At 49.3% G+C, this 15,647-nt stretch overlaps 1 protein-coding gene and 1 non-coding gene across 2 annotated transcripts in view; one reads left to right on the plus strand and one right to left on the minus strand.

Moving 5' to 3' along the window:
• Kif19b (kinesin family member 19B) overlaps positions 1 to 15,647 on the minus strand; it is a 49,500-nt gene that overhangs the window by 24,313 nt on the left and 9,540 nt on the right. The window contains exons 3-10 of the mRNA XM_087579662.1: positions 15,428 to 15,538; positions 11,113 to 11,200; positions 9,978 to 10,114; positions 9,125 to 9,250; positions 6,482 to 6,676; positions 4,399 to 4,551; positions 3,641 to 3,763; positions 982 to 1,132 (exon numbers count right to left, since the gene is read on the minus strand). Coding sequence (XP_087435788.1) covers positions 982 to 1,132; positions 3,641 to 3,763; positions 4,399 to 4,551; positions 6,482 to 6,676; positions 9,125 to 9,250; positions 9,978 to 10,114; positions 11,113 to 11,200; positions 15,428 to 15,538 — 1,084 coding nt within the window. The remainder of the gene's footprint in view (positions 1 to 981; positions 1,133 to 3,640; positions 3,764 to 4,398; positions 4,552 to 6,481; positions 6,677 to 9,124; positions 9,251 to 9,977; positions 10,115 to 11,112; positions 11,201 to 15,427; positions 15,539 to 15,647) is intronic.
• Positions 1,409 to 1,514, plus strand: LOC120096093 (U6 spliceosomal RNA). Its single transcript, XR_015634987.1, has one exon. It is a non-coding gene; the product is annotated as a U6 spliceosomal RNA (small nuclear RNA).

The following is a 15,647-nucleotide window of genomic DNA, read 5'->3' on the forward strand; positions in this document are numbered from 1 at the left end:
AGGGTCCTAAGAGGCCCCCATGTCTTTACAGTGACTGGGTCACCTCCCAGCTCCACGTAGAGGTCCCCAGAGTCTGTTTGCAAGTTTTATCTTTTTCCTTTTTTCTTTTTGAGAGAGATAGAGAGAGAGTGTGTGTGTGTGTGTGTGTGTCAATCCTTCCCGGCTGGTTTCAAGTTCTCTATAACCTGAATTCAGTCCCTAGAACCCACATAAAGCCAGGTATGGTAGTTCCTTTCTATAATCCTAGCGCTGGAACACGGGCGAGGCAAGGATATGTGGATCTCTAAGGCACTCTGGCCAGCCAGCATAGCCCAGGTGCTAAATTCCAAGTCTAGAATGAGACCCTGCCTCAAAAGAGTAGTCTGAGGACAGGAGAGAGGTCTCAATATTTAAGATCTCCAGCTGTTCTTCAGAGGAACCAGGTCTGACTTCCAGCGCTGGCATGGTGGCTCACAACTGCAGTCCTAGGGATCTGTCACCCCCTGCTGGCCTCCTCGGGTATTGCATACATGTGGGGCACAGACATACATGCCGACAGAATAAAATAAATTAAAAAAAAATTAAACTCAATTAAAAAATGAGAGCCAGATGTGGAGGACACACTTTTAATTCCAGCACTCAGAGGGCAGAAGCAGGAGGATGTCTGTGGATTCAAAGCCAGCCTGGTCTGCACAGTGAATTCTGGACCATCCAAGATTACACAGTGAAGCCCTGTCTCAAAAGCAACAAAGAGTTTAGTTTCCATATCTTGTAGCCAAGTAACTGAAGCCAGCTTGAGGATCCTAGGGAAATAAGAACAAAGTCCTTGGCAGGGTCACTCGGTCACCATGAATGTAGATAATCAGAGTAGCCAAGGCCAGGCCCCTGGGCCAAGAGAAGCAATGGGCTCTTGGAACCTGGATGCTGGGCATGGAGCTCTAGGGAGGAGAGGTACTGAACCATGGGGGCCTGCTAGAGTAACAGGCCTGGGCCTGCATTTACCTTGGATATCCAGAACGCTGGGGTCACTTTTCTTCTCCTTATCCTGCTTCTCAATCTTTGATTTGAGGTGCTCGATTTCCCTGCGCAGGTCAGAAATGACATCAGTGTACTGCGCGATGCGGTAGGAGACGTTCAGTAGGTTGCGCTTGACCTGATGGTGAGGACAAGTGCCCAAGGTCAGGCATGGCAAGAGGTGTCCTGAAGGACAGACTTGAGAGATGACATGGTACTTCAAGACTACCAGGGGTCATTAGCTTTGTCAACTGGGAAGAGAGTCTCAAAGAGGGATTATGTACACTGGACTGGGCTATGGGCATGTCTGTGGGGGACTGTCTTAATTAAGTTAATTGATGGTATCCAGAGTGGGCGGCACCATTCCCTAAGCTGGGGAGGGGTGGTCCTGAACTGTATAAGAATGGAGAAACTGGTGCTCACGTCAGCAGCACATATACTAAAATTGGAACAATCAGAGAAGATTAGCATGGCCCCTGCACAAGGATGACACACAAATTCGTGAAGCGTTCCATATTTTTGAAAAAAAAAAAAAAGAATGGAGAAACTGAGCTGAGCATAGCAAGCGAGCGAGGATGCATGCATTTATTTCTCTCTTTGCCTTGATTTTCCCACAACAACGGGCTATAACTTGGAATCCTGAGTCAAAATGAGCCCCCTTTTACTCTAAATTGCTTGTATCAGGGTATTGTATCGCAGCAACAGAAATGAAATGAGAACACAGGAATGGGGGATCCAGTGTCCTGGGATGTGTGTGGCCTATGGTGGGGAAGGGGGAAGGTCAGGTCAGACACATGTCAGCGCTATTCATCCTCAGAAAGGGAAGGGTATTCTTTTTTTTTTTTTTTTTTGCCTTTTTTTTTTTTTTTTTTTTTTTTTTTTTTTTGGAGCTGGGGACCGAACCCGGGGCCTTGCGCTTGCTAGGCAAGTGCTCTACCACTGAGCTAAATCCCCAACCCCAGGGAAGGGTATTCTTGACACCTGCTATGGCACAGGGGAGCTTTGAGAACACAAGGATTAGTGCACCCAACCAGACACAAAAGAAATCTCCTGTGTGGTTGGTCTCTACGCAGCCTCCAGAGGAGTCAGATTCTTAGAAGGGAAAAAAAAAAAAAAAAAAAAAAAAAGACCCAAAGTGGTAGAGGCACAGCCTGGTGAGAGGTGGGGAATCGGTATTTAATGGAGGCGGGTTTTGTGTGTGATGAGCAGTGTAAGTTCTACTGGGGAGCAAGGGCACTGATAGGCACACACTATGGTTACACCAAGGCTACTATGCTGCGGACTTGCGGTGGTTAAAATGGAATTTGGGTGGCCCTGGGGATGGCTTGGTGAGTAAAGCTGATTGCCACCAAGCCTGTTGACCCAGAACTGCTGGTGAAGAAGAGCTGACTCCCTCCTGCTGTTCTCTGACTTCCACATGCTTGCTGTGACACGCTTACTTACACATACGTGTATACGCTAAATGAAAAGGAATCAAGGATTTGCTAAGTGGAAAGTTTTGTTCCATGTATATCTTTTTAAAGATGTGTTTATTTATGTATATGTGCACTCTATTTGCGCATATATATATATATATATATATATATATATATATATATATATATGCTGGGAATTAAACTCAGGACCTCTGGATGAACAGCCAGTGCTCTTAGCCACTGAGTCATCTCTCCAGCCCCATTCCATGTATATCTTTGTCTCAGTTAGGGGTTTACTGCTGTGAACAGACACCATGACCAAGGCAAGTCTTAGAAGGACAACATTTCATTGGGGCTGGCTTACAGGTTCAGAGGGTCAGTCCATTATCATCAAGGTGGGAACATGGCAGCATCTAGGCAGGCATGGTGCAGGAGAGAGTTCTGTATCCTCATCTGAAGGCTGCTAGCAGAATAGCGCCTTCCCAGCAGCTAGGATGAGGGTCTTAAAGCTCACACCCACAGAGACACACCTACTCCAACAAGGTCACACCTACTCCAACAAGGTCACGCCTACTCCAACAAGGTCATGCCTACTCAAACAGGGCCACACCTTCTAATAGTGCCACTCCCTGGGACAAGCATATACAAGCCATCATAATCTTGACATAATAAAAGATTTCAAAATAATTTATCAGGTTTTTTTTTTTGGTTCTTTTTTTCGGAGCTGGGGACCGAACCCAGGGCCTTGCGCTTCCTAGGCAAGCACTCTACCACTGAGCTAAATCCCCAACCCCAATTTATCAGTTTTTTTTTTAAAGAAATATTCCCAGCGGTAACCATTACTCTCACTGATTGTATGTGAGGGAGAGATCCATGATCACATGAGTATACATGTATGTTCTCATGCATATCGAGATCAGAAACCAACTTCTGGTGCCATTCTTCAGGCTCCATCTACCTTGTTTTTACATTTTAATTGGTTCATTAATTAATTAGCCTTGAGGCAGGGTGTCACCATGTATCCCCTGGCTGCCCTGAATCTCCTTAATGAGTTTAGCCTTGAACGCACAGTGATCCACTTGCCTCTGCCTCCACGAGGCCCAGCTCACGCCCTTCTTCTGAGGTTGGGTTTCTCAATGTCTCAGTTGAGCAGCACACGTGTCAGAGATGCATGTCGCCCGCCACACCTGTCTTTCTTAACGCGTGTGGGAGCACCCTTCCCACTCACTTACCCTTGTTTTGATGTTCTTCGCCCTATAGGCATAGAGCAGTGTGGTTCTTGACTCCTCAAAGCTGGTGCTGGCCGGGCTGATGTGGGCGATCATCACTGTGCGACTGTTGCCTCCCAGGGCATCCTGCTCAGCGAGGACCACAGAATGGGGTTCATGGGAGCCACGTGGCCCCAGTCCTCCCCCCAGCACCACCAGAGATCCTGGAAGGTCAGCTGATACTGGGAACCAGAATGGGGTTAGTGCCTGGGAAGGAGACTCTCAGGATAAAGTGACATCTATTCCAGCTTCCCCCTAATTGCTGTTTTGATGAGAACAGGTTAGACCGAGAGAGCAGATGTGGGGGCATCTGCTCACTGCTTGGTTTATTGCAGCAGCAGCCAGCTTGGCGTAAAGAAAACGTTTTTCACAGGTCACAGCTACCCATGGCGGGATTGGCAGCCTTGGGACATAGTGATCTCCCCGTTATAGGGACATGAGGGGAGGATGGACTGTACTCAAAAGGGTCACGGGGGGGGGGGGGGGTTGGGGATTTAGCTCAGTGGTAGAGCACTTGCCTAGCAAGCGCAAGGCCCTGGGTTTGGTCCCCAGCTCTGAAAAAAAAGAAAAAAAAAAAAGGGTCACAGGGAGTCTGGCAGTGGCCACATACAGCTTCTACAGACTAATGCCTTCAGGGCCCTGAGCCTCCGTGCTGACAGTTAATTCCTGGAAGATACTGTCGGCTGTGGTAGCCCTTCCCAACTCCCAGTTGGGGGTCTTACCTTCAGCAGGCGTGTGAGCTTGCTGTCACGGAAGTTCACGTATTGAGCACGGCTCCCACCCTTCTCGCTGAGTGCGTTGATGCAGTTGCCCAGGGCCAGCAGCGAGCGGTTGATGTGTGCACCCTCCTTCATCCTCTTGCCCCGGTTCTGAGTCTGAGCAGGGAGAGGCCAGGCTGAGCAGGGACTGAGCTCCTTCCCAGGGAGAGGACTGACATCCAGAGTGGTGGGAAAGGGCCCTGCCCACCCTGAGACTGAGCTCCTAAGTCCTAAGAACCAAGGGAAGACTTCCTGACAGAACAACGCTAGTACAGTGTTAAGCGACCATTCTTGGGGGCTATAGAGCTGATCGAACAACTAGAATAAACAGATCGCACTGCTTATAACAAGTGCGAGTGGGTTTTGTCTAGGAAGTACCTTGCCTCCAACCCTGACACTTACCATATACCCTAGGGGTCGCCCTGACGGCTCTCTCAGAGTCCACAGCCCTGGCACCTGCTCATCCCAATGCCGCCACAAGTATTTCCTCTAATTCACAGGCAGTCACCTGCCTCCGCACATGCCCAGGCTTGTTGGTTGCTGCCCCATGGGATGGAGGCAAGCTCTGGAACATCACCACCTTCACGGCGAGCCGTGCGCCTGGACACCTGCAGGCAGCTAGCCCCAGTGAGTGCTCAAGGGCAGGAGCTGGTGAAGAATGTGTACAGGAGCCAGCAAACACATCTAAGCCCAGCGTCCACACAGTGGCTCAAAACCATCTGCAATTCTAGTTCCAGAGCACCAGACGGCCTCTTCTGGCTGCCACAGCACAGGCGTGCTACTGGTGCAAGAACACAGATGCAGGTAAAACACCTATATACATGACATAAGTAGAACGGTCTAACGGGCTACGCTGGCTTTAGCAGTTCGTGCTCCAAGGGCAGGCCTGGGCCCAGAGGGATAAGGAAATGAACAAGAGACGTGATTACTAGGCAAACCAGAAGACAGACCACAAGGCAGGGAGAAGGCAGCCAGACCGCCCCCCCCCCCCCCCGGTTTAAAGTTCAGATTGGATCTAATATTGATGGCTCAATGTAGTTGAGGATGGTCTTGAACTTCTGATTCTCCTGCTTCCGCCTCCGGAGTGCTGGAATCATATACATGCACTACCATTCTTGTTCTATACAGTGTTGAAGGTGGAATCCAAGGCTTTGTGTGTGCTAGGTACGTGTTCTAACCAACTGAGCTATATCCCTAGCTCGTCTCTCCGTTTTCAAATGGAGTCTTGCTATGTCACCTAGGCCAGCCCGAAACTCACGGCCCTCCCACCTCTCGAATGCTGGGACGACAGATGCACGCCACTACACCAGAATCCAAGTAAAGCAAACACAGTACCAAGCTGTAACGTGGCAGTGAAGGGCTATGAGCTATGGAGACTACACACCTCACTGCCTGGTGTGTGTACTAGGTGGGGCAGGGGGCAACGTCACTGGGTCTGAAAAGGTCTAAATCAACTCTGTCTATAGCCCAACCCTGTTCTGGGTCCCTGGTCTGAAAGAATACCTGGGCCACAGGGGAGCATCCCAAAAGCATAGCAGCAAAAGCAAGAGACCCACAAGTGGGAAGGGGCCCTAGCAATGCCACCTTTCTGCTATGGTCCCTGGGTACCCACCTACCTGCCCATAGTAGGTTTGTTATCCACAGTCTTGGCTGAGCCCCAAGACTCCTGCCACAGCCTCTGCAGACTCTGAAAGCGCCTGCTGTGTAGGGACCCAGCCTCCCTGCATGGCTGTTTGATTACATATGTCATCTCAACATGTGGGGCTACCCAAGGCCCAGGATGAGCCCATGCAGGAAGTGGGACACCTTCAGTAGGTACAGAATGAGCTCCTGACACAAGAGGAGACCTCTGACGGTGCTGGCTCCCTGCCCTCCTTACTAAATGCTTGCAGGGTTTCCTCAGTGCTCAGCCACCTCTTCTGGGTGCTGAAGCATGGCTGGGCTGAATGAGGACAGACAAGGCCCCACTCAGACTGAGGATGACAGACCCCAAGTGAACGGGGTAGTAACGGCAACTGAAACGGAGTGCGCTTCAGAGAGGCTATACCTGGGCGGCGCGCTCCGAGCCTGCCAGGTCCACCATGAAGAGCCTCCCGAGACGCACCTCCTCTGCCAGGTCTCCGCCTCGACTTCTCTGGTGCACAGTGACCTGCAGCACGGCATGGGAGCGGGACGAAGTCTTGTTGGTAGCTGTGGGCTCCTGTGTGCGCTGCCGGTTGCCTTTGGTGAGCAGCTGCATGATCTGAGGACAGAGGGAGAAGAAGGCAAGTCACAGACCAGAGTAGCCACACGCTTATTCCGGAAAGACCCCCAAAAAAGGGAAGGGAACTCTTGCCCTCCTGCTCCTTTGTCTCTTCTCTCCCCATTCCCCCCCTCCATGTGCTCTACTCTTTTACTCCTCTTCTCGACACCCCCCCGCCCCTACTCCCCTCTTAACTCCCCTCCCATCCCCTGAATAAACTCTATTCTATACTAAAAAAAAAAAAAAAAAAAAAAAAGGAAGAAAGAAAGAAAGAAAAGGGAAGGGAGGCTCTGGGGTTGGGACTCACAGAACCAATTTTCAATTTTTGGTTAATCAATTAGTGGAATTGAGATTCCCTACCGACGACAGACATGATAAACAAATTACCTATTTCTTTTTTTTTCTTTCTTTCTTCCTTCCTTCCTTTCTGTCTGTCTGTCTGTCTGTCTGTCTGTCTTTTTAAAGACAAGGTTTGCTTGTGCAGTCCTGCCTGTCCTAGAACTCACTTTTTAGACCAGGCTGCCCTTGAACTCAGAGAATGGCCTGCCTCTGCCTCCTAAATGCTAGGATTAAAGGCATGCGACATACCTATCCCCACCACTTTTAAAGATAAACTCTTACATCATCCAGGCTAACTCAAACTCACTATGTAACTGAGGATGACCTTGAATTTCTGATACTCCTGCTTCCCATTCCTGAATGCGGGGCTTTTAAATGTGTGCCACGAGTCCCAGTTCATGCAGTACTAGGGACTGGAACCCACGGACTTATGCATGCTAGGCAAGCTCCAACTCACCCCTTTCCACAGAGCCTAGAGTAGCCCCTGATCCTTTTTAGGTCCAGCTTCGGGCAGTTGTAAATGCACTGGGGTTAGCAGTGAGCATGAACCCCTCTGCCAGGGGAGCAGCCACAGATCTGGAGCAGCGAGCCTCTGTTGAGCGCCTGCTGTGTAGGGACCCAGGCTGGGATGCACAGTGTGCATGAGGCAGGAGATTGGGAGGCTGACGCTCACTCTCATCCAGGCTACGGCAGTGTTTTTCTGCCATCCTAACATAGAGAGGCTGAGGCAGGAGAATTGCTCTAAGTAAAAGCCCAGCCTGGACTACGCAGTGAATGTCAGGCTGATGTAGGCTACAGTGTGAGATCTTATCACAAACACAAAATCCAGGGCTGGAGAAACAACTCAGCCAGTACAGGGCTGAATGTGGACCCCCAGAATCCATACTGCACAGAGAGGTGTGTGTTTGCAATCCCGGTAGTTCTGGGAACTGAGACAGCTCACAACTATCATAGCCCCAGTTACAGGAGATCCAATGGTCTCTTCTGGCCTCTGTAGGTAGGTCATGCACATGGCACATAGACATACACGCAGGGAAAACACCCATACGCATAAAATAAAAATGTATCTTTTTAAAGAAATTGTCTTCCGACCACCATGTGTGTGCTGATGCATACACACATGCATGCGCGCGCGCGCGCACACACACACACACACACACACACATACACACACACTATAAATAGATAAAAAAATTTAAAAGAGGAAGCTAGACATAGTGGTGTACAGCTTAAATCTCAGCATTAGAGAGGCACAGGCAGGCACAGCTCTGTAACTTTAAAACTAGCCTGGTCTACATACTGAATTCTAGTCTAGACGGGGCTACACAATGAGACCCTGTCTTTAAAAAGGAAGAAAGTAGGGGTTGGGGATTTAGCTCAGTGGTAGAGCACTTGCCTAGCAAGCACAAGGCCCTGGGTTCGATCCCCAGCTCTGAAAAAAAGAAAAGAAAAAAAAAAAAAGGAAGAAAGTACCTGGTGGCGGTGCACACCTTTAATTCCAGCACTCGGGAGGCAGAGGCAGGTGGATCTCTGAGTTCAAAGCCAGCCTGGTCTACAGAGTGAGTTCCAGGACAGAGAAACCCTTGTCTCAAAACAAAGCCGTGTGATGGCAAACTCCATTAATCCCTCTGGAGGCAGAGGGGAGTTCGAGGCCAGCCTGTTCTAATAGCAAGTTCCAAGCCAGCCAGGACTACATAAAAGGACCCTATCTCAAAAAAAAAAAAAAAAAAAAAAGACAGAAAAGGACAGGGAGAAGAGAGGGAGGGAGGGAGGGAGGGGAGGGGGAAGGAGAGGCGAGGGAGGAGACAAGGCTGGGAAGTTTGCTGCCCACCCTTGTAAAGGAACAATCATCAGGTGGGCCAGTGGGTGTAAAGCCAACCAGCTTAGGTGGGCTATGCTTGCCTAGAGACCTGTGCTGAGAAGGAGGCTGAGGGCATCGATAGGTGATGTCTGCCTGGCTCATTAGCAAGGAGGCATAGTTGACTGCAGAGACCTGAGATGTCAGATCACTCCCAGATGCTAATACACAGCTCAGCTTGGACCCACCTGCTGTTCTCTGTTCAGTACACTTGACCAAGGAGGCTTTGTGGGCTGGGCTGGGGCCCTCACCTCTTGAGCATTTGAGGTGGATACTTCTGTGATGCCTGCAATCTGGATGCTGCCTCTAGAGTCCTCCCTTAGCTCCAGAAACCCAGAGGATGGATTCAGGAGGTCCCGGATCACTTCATTATAAATCTGAGCAGAAGAGAAGAGTTAGGGTGAAGTAGCAAAGAATCATAAAGAAAGGGCTGGAGAGATGGCTCAGGGTCAAAGACAGGGGTTTAATTCCTCACCCACATAGTATATTGTAACAATCTGTAACACCATTCCGAAGGACCCAACACCCTCTTCTGGCCTCTGTGGGTATCTGTCATACATACAGTGCACAGACACAAGTGCAGGGCAAAATGCACCCTCACACATACTTTTTTTTTTTTTTGAGACATGGTTTTTCTGTGCAGCCCTGGCCACCCTGGAACTCACCCTGTAGACCAGGCCTTGGGCTCAGAGATCCTCCTGCCTCTGCCTTCTGAGAGTTAGGATTAAAGGCATGCAGCATTATGCCTGGCTTAAATAGTTTAAAAATTATTTTATTAGTATGGGTGTTTTGCCAGCATCTACTTGTGTGCACCATTTGCATGCAGTACCTTCAGAAGTCAGAAGAGGTAGATCCCCTAGAACTGGAGTTACAGCTGGTTGTGAGCTGCCATGTGGGTGCTGGGAATTGAACCTAGGTCCTCTGGAAAAGCAGCCAAAGCTCTTAACTGCTAAGGTATCTCTCCATCTCTCTAAAATATACTTAAAAGAACCAACTGGGAGCCTGAGCTGCCTGAGCTCACACCCTGAAAATAAGTTCTGCACAGGCAATCGGTGTTGTACCCATTCTACAGCTGATACAACTGAGGCAGGAGAGCTGGCTTACCTCCAAGTAAGACATAGACACACTATATTCCATGTTGTCCTGGGTCTCCTCGATGGCCTGAAAGAGGTCCGTGAGGGTCTGCAGATAGATGCCTGGCTCTGCATCCATGCCCAGCATGGTGTGAGTCTTCCCAGCACCTGCGGGAGGGCGGGACTCAAATGTGCTGTGCAATTAGAGGCATGGCACATTGCATGGTTTTGAGGGGTGCTCTCTATAAGGTGATCTCGTGTGTCCATCCCTGTTTGCCTCCAAGGAGAGCTTGGGCTCATCCTTTCTCTTAAGCCTAGCACATCACTGACAGGTGACACACAGACAGGGCTCCTGTCCCCAGCCAAGGAGAAGAGAACTGGCTTCACTCTGTAGACCAGGGATGAGGCAAGCACTTATTTCTCAGCCATATCCCTCCCACCCCCACTTTCCTTTCCTTTCTTCTTTATTTTGAGACAAAGCCTCATTATATAGCCCAGGCTGGTCTAGAACTCGTGAGCTTCCTGCCTTAGTTTCTCAAAGAATTAGGGTGAGAGACAAGCCTGTGCCATGCCACCTGTTTGCAAACACTGATTGAGTTTTACTCACAATCTCTGAAAAGGAGTTCATGGCCGCCCTGAGCAGAAAAACATAGGCGGGGTTGAATCACCCCGATGGCTCTGTGGTCTGAGGCAGCTATTTCATTTCTGGGACTCTTTTTTGTGACTGGGAACCTTTCAGAGCTGTGGGTGACAAAGCCCAGTGAATAGGTCCCTGGTGCCCCTAAGGAGGCTGGGGATGTAGCTCAGTGCTAGAGTGCATGAGGCCTTGAGTTCAATCCCCAGTGCTACCAAAAATATATAAATATATAAATGTATGTGTTTGTGGGATGGAATGCAAACAGGTTGGTAGAATGCTTGCCTAGCATACACAAATCCCTGGGCTCCATCTCCATCATGGCACAAACTAGGCATGGCGGCACACACTTAGCATAATCCTGGCACGTGGGAGGTGGAGGCAGAAGGATCAGGAGTTCAAGATCATCCTTGACTACATAGTGAGTTTAAGGCCAGCCTGGGGCACCCGAGACCTTATCTCTAAAAGGGGGCAGGGGACCTCCGCTGACACCTTGCACATACCCTCCCAGAGACAATGCCCAACCCAGTACCTGAGGGGCCATAGGCAAAAACTGTTGCATTGTATCCAGAGATGACGCCTTCCACTAAATGCTGGATGGTCACACGGTATACGGTTTCCTGCAGACGGACAGGAGGACAGATAGTTAGAAGACAGCCCAGTCTGGATCAGGGGACCTGTTGCTTAGTAATGACTCAGGAGACAGAGGCAGTCGGAGCTCTTGTGAGTTCAAAGCCAACTTGGTTACATAGTGAGTTCCTGGTCGGCCAGAGCTACACCAGAGGAACCCTTTCTTGAAAAAAAAAACAAAAAAACAAAAAAACAAAAAAAAAAAAACAATGAACCAGCAAAACAGAGAAGACAGGGAGCAGCCCTTGGGAGGCAGAGGCAGGGGGATCTCTGAGTGTTTGATCAGGTTGGTCTATACAGCGAGTTCCAGGACAGTGGGGGGCTATAAAGTGAGAGTATATATCATAATTAAACAACAAGAATTTAGGGATTTCCTGAGGGAGGACCAAGCCATTCCCGAGGCTTCTGCAAGAACTGAGAGATTGAGTGTGGGGCTTAGAATCCCACGATATCATCAGGACCTCTTTTCATGGCATGAAGCTGGACAGGGGGCAGAGCCTTGTGAAAACAAGGCCGAAATGCCCAGTAAGGGATGTTCAGCGAGTGAGCTCCGCCCACAGAAGAGTCCAAAGAGAAACACCTGGGGCTGGTGAGCAATGCACAGGCTCGTCTGTCTGGACCACCAGCAGCCCCTTCTGCTGCATCCACTGGGCGCCCAGTCGGGTGCAGCCCTGACCGCCCATGCCTTCCCCAAGCTGGACTGAAAGTCATCAAACCCAACCTGTCTTTTCTCTGTGGCTTCAGACAGGCACAGGCTAGTCTGAATTTGGACTCTTCTGTATGTTATTTGACCTCAGACAAATGCCTCACATGTAGAACAAGGAAGTGTATGGTGTGTGTGTGTGTGTGTGTGTGTGTGTGTGTGTGTGTGTGTATGTGTGTGTGTGTGTGTGTGTGTGTGTGTGTTTGTAAACAGGGTCCCATGTAGTCCAGGCTAGCCACAACTTGCTATGTAGCTGAGGATGACCTTAAACTCCTTATCCTCTTGCCTCTACTTCCTGATGGCTGGGGTCACATATCCACATCCAACTAGGGGGAAGGAATATTTCTGAACATTTTGTTAAGGATGCCATGAGGCTTGCAAGGGACACTGGAGTCTTGAGTGTGGAACTCAGCATGAAGTAGCTTGCCAATGACGGTCAGTGACCAGGTCCCTCTGGGGAATGACATCATGGCCTCTGCTCAGAGTGCCTGGGAAGCCACTCTGCTTTACAATGATGGCTTGGTCCTGAACAGAGGGTGACAGTGGTACTGTCAAATGTGGCCAGATGGGCCTGGTGGCATAGGCCTTTAATCCCAGCACTTGCGGGGCAGGCAAATCTTTGTGAATTCAAGGCTAGCTGGGTCTACCTATAAAGTTCCAGGACAGACAAGAATGCATAGTAAGACCCTGTCTACAAAAATAAAAATAAAAATAAAAATAAATTAATTAATTAACCAGTGCCCCCAGCACTGTGTTAAGCAGCCTTATTGCAATGCTGTCCCCATTGTAGGAAGCAGCCTAGCATGAGTATAGCATTTGGAGAATGGCCCTGGACACTTAGCTACTTAACTGAGCTGCTGAATTTATTCCCTACCCCTAACATGAATCACCCTTGGGGTCTGGTTTAAGCAGCCAGCATAGAAACATGAGGCTGTGCCGTTTGCCAGGGTCTAGAAGCCCAAGAGGCTCCCACTGACCCTGCTGAAGCTCTGAGGACCATGCTGAATGAAGCCAGTGTCCTAGGGAGAAGGCCCAGCTGGGTGCTCCAGTAGAACCCATTGGGGACCTGGTGAGACCAGAGGGCACAAACGGGGACATGCAGCTCAACTGAACCTCTGCCGACCAGTCCCTTGAGCGTCTCTCACAGAGCCATGGAGTGTGGCATAGAGCAGCATGTCCCGCAGCAGGCAGTAGCTAGGGGGTAGTACACGTGTCTGTGGACAGGCCTCTTAGAAGCAAACGGACTTCTAGGCAGGACGGTGCACATCCACAATGGCACACCTGTAATCAGCCCGTGGGGTGTTAAAGCAGACAGGATGGGAGTTTAAGGCCATTCTAAGCTATAAAGTAAGTTTGTGCCAAACTGGTCTACACAGTAAATTCAAAGCCAGCCTGGGCTACATAATGAAACTCTGTTGGGGAAAAAGAAAGAAGGAAGGAGAGAAAGAGAGAGAGAGAGAGAGAGAGAGAGAGAGAGAGAGAGAGAGAGAGAGAGAGAGAGAGAGGTGAGGAACAGGGTGGCTCAATGGTTAAGAACGTTGGCTGCTCTTACAGAGGATCTGAGTTCAGTACTCAGCACCTACATGGTGACTCACAACTGTCTGTGACTCCAGTTCCAGGGAAGCTGACACCCTTTTCTAGCCTCTGTAAGTACCAGGGCATGAACATAGTACATGTGTATATACACAGGCAAACACTCATACACACAAAACAATTTTAATCTTAAAAAAAAAAAAAAAGGTCAGGTGCATCTCTGAGTTCTAGGCCAGTCTGGGTGACAGAGTTCCAAGGCGGCCAGTTCTCAGCTGCAGAGAAGCCCGGTCTCAAAAAGTAAATCAGTAAAGGTGAAGAGCACGTGGACAAATCTTGTGGCCTAGCGGTGCACGCCTTTAGTCCCAGCACTTGGGAGGCAGAGGCAGGCAGATCTCTGAGTTTGAGGCCAGCCTGATCTACAGAGTGAGTTCCAAGACAACCAGGCCAACACAGAGAAATCTTGTCTTTAAAAACCTAAATAGGGGGCTGGAGAGATGGCTCAGCGGTTAAGAGCCCCGACTGCTCTTCCAGAGGTCCTGAGTTCAATTCCCAGCAACCACATGGTGGCTCACAACCATCTGTAATGGGATCCGATGCCCTCCTCTGGTGTGTCTGAAGACAGCTACAGTGTACTTATATATAATAAATGAATAAAAAAAAAAAAACCCTAAATAGGGTTGGGGATTTAGCTCAGTGGTAGAGCGCTTGCCTAGCAAGCGCAAGGCCCTGGGTTCGGTCCCCAGCTCCGGAAAAAAAAAAAAGAAAAAAGAAAAAAAACCTAAATAAATAAATAAACGAATGAATGAATACATACATACATACACAGACATACATACACACATGCACACATACGTACATACACACATACATATATACATACATACACACATACATACACACATACATATACACATACATATATACATGCATGCATATACACATACATATATACATGCATGCATATACACATACATATATGCATACACACATACATACATATACACATACAGACATACGTACACATGCATACATACACACACATACATACATACACACATACATATACACATATAGACATATGTACACATGCACACATACACACATACATACAGACACACATACATACAGACACATATACATATACACATACATACACACATAATACATATATATACATACACACATACATTTTTAAATCTTAAAGCAAAGATGTGAGAACACTGGTATTGAATACAGGGCAGCTGACCTTCCCTCTCACAGTAGGACAGTCTCATAGTAGGGCAGGAGTGCACGGCTTCCCACCTTGTCCTGTTTTACTTGGATCCAAAGTCTCCCCCAGATGCTGCTAGCCTGGTGCCCTGACATTCCATTTCCAGATCATTTCTTCAAACCCCACCTTCATTGCTACTCCCAATGAGCCCCAGCTCCCCTCTGTGTGGTTAAGTTGCATGTGGTACCACCTTCTGATCTTACAGAGGGTGGCAGTGATATATGTGATGTATGAGAAAGAAGAGACCAATGCCTGGTCCAGACACAGCCCTGGGCCTTGCTGTGTGAGCTCCTTGACACTCCCTGTCTGTGAGATGTACATGCTACGGGCTCCTCTTGCTAGACCCCTGCCTGTTCTCATGACAGCCTCAGCCTAGATGGCCCTCCTTGGAGAGGCCCTTGCTGGCCACCTGTGTTACAATGAGGAGCACATGTGTGCTCAGTTTTCCCCTGTCCTATAGCCCGTGTGTCCCTAAAGCATGTGCAGTGAGGGAACAGGTGAACAACTCAAGAGAAGCCCCCAGAGCAGGCAGCAGGACCCGACGAGCCCTGTGCCCATGGGAAGGCCACATTCACTTGATCCCTGGGATGGGTTTTCTCCCCACAACCTTCTTTGCTTCTCAGGGAGAGTCTGAGGAGGACAGACATGAGACATCCCAGCACCTGGGCCCAGGGTGCTCCTGGAATTCGAGGCAGAGGGGGTGGTAAGCACCTGAGAGGCTTGCTGGTCGAATACGGTGTCAAATATAAAGGTACGTTCCCGGGACCGGTGTGCTCGCAGCGTGTCCTCTGGGTCTTCGCCTGGGTCCATGAGCACAACCACCTGGACACAGTAAGACAAAGGGGTTAGGGGAGGGCCAATCAGACCCTAGCAAGCACCCCAGAACTGTGGCCTTATCCAGAAACAAAGGTCAGGGCCAGAAATGGCTGTA

This window comes from Rattus norvegicus, chromosome 12, assembly GCF_021556685.1.
Source record: "Rattus norvegicus strain SHRSP/BbbUtx chromosome 12, alternate assembly SHRSP_T2T, whole genome shotgun sequence".
NCBI lineage: Eukaryota > Metazoa > Chordata > Mammalia > Rodentia > Muridae > Rattus > Rattus norvegicus.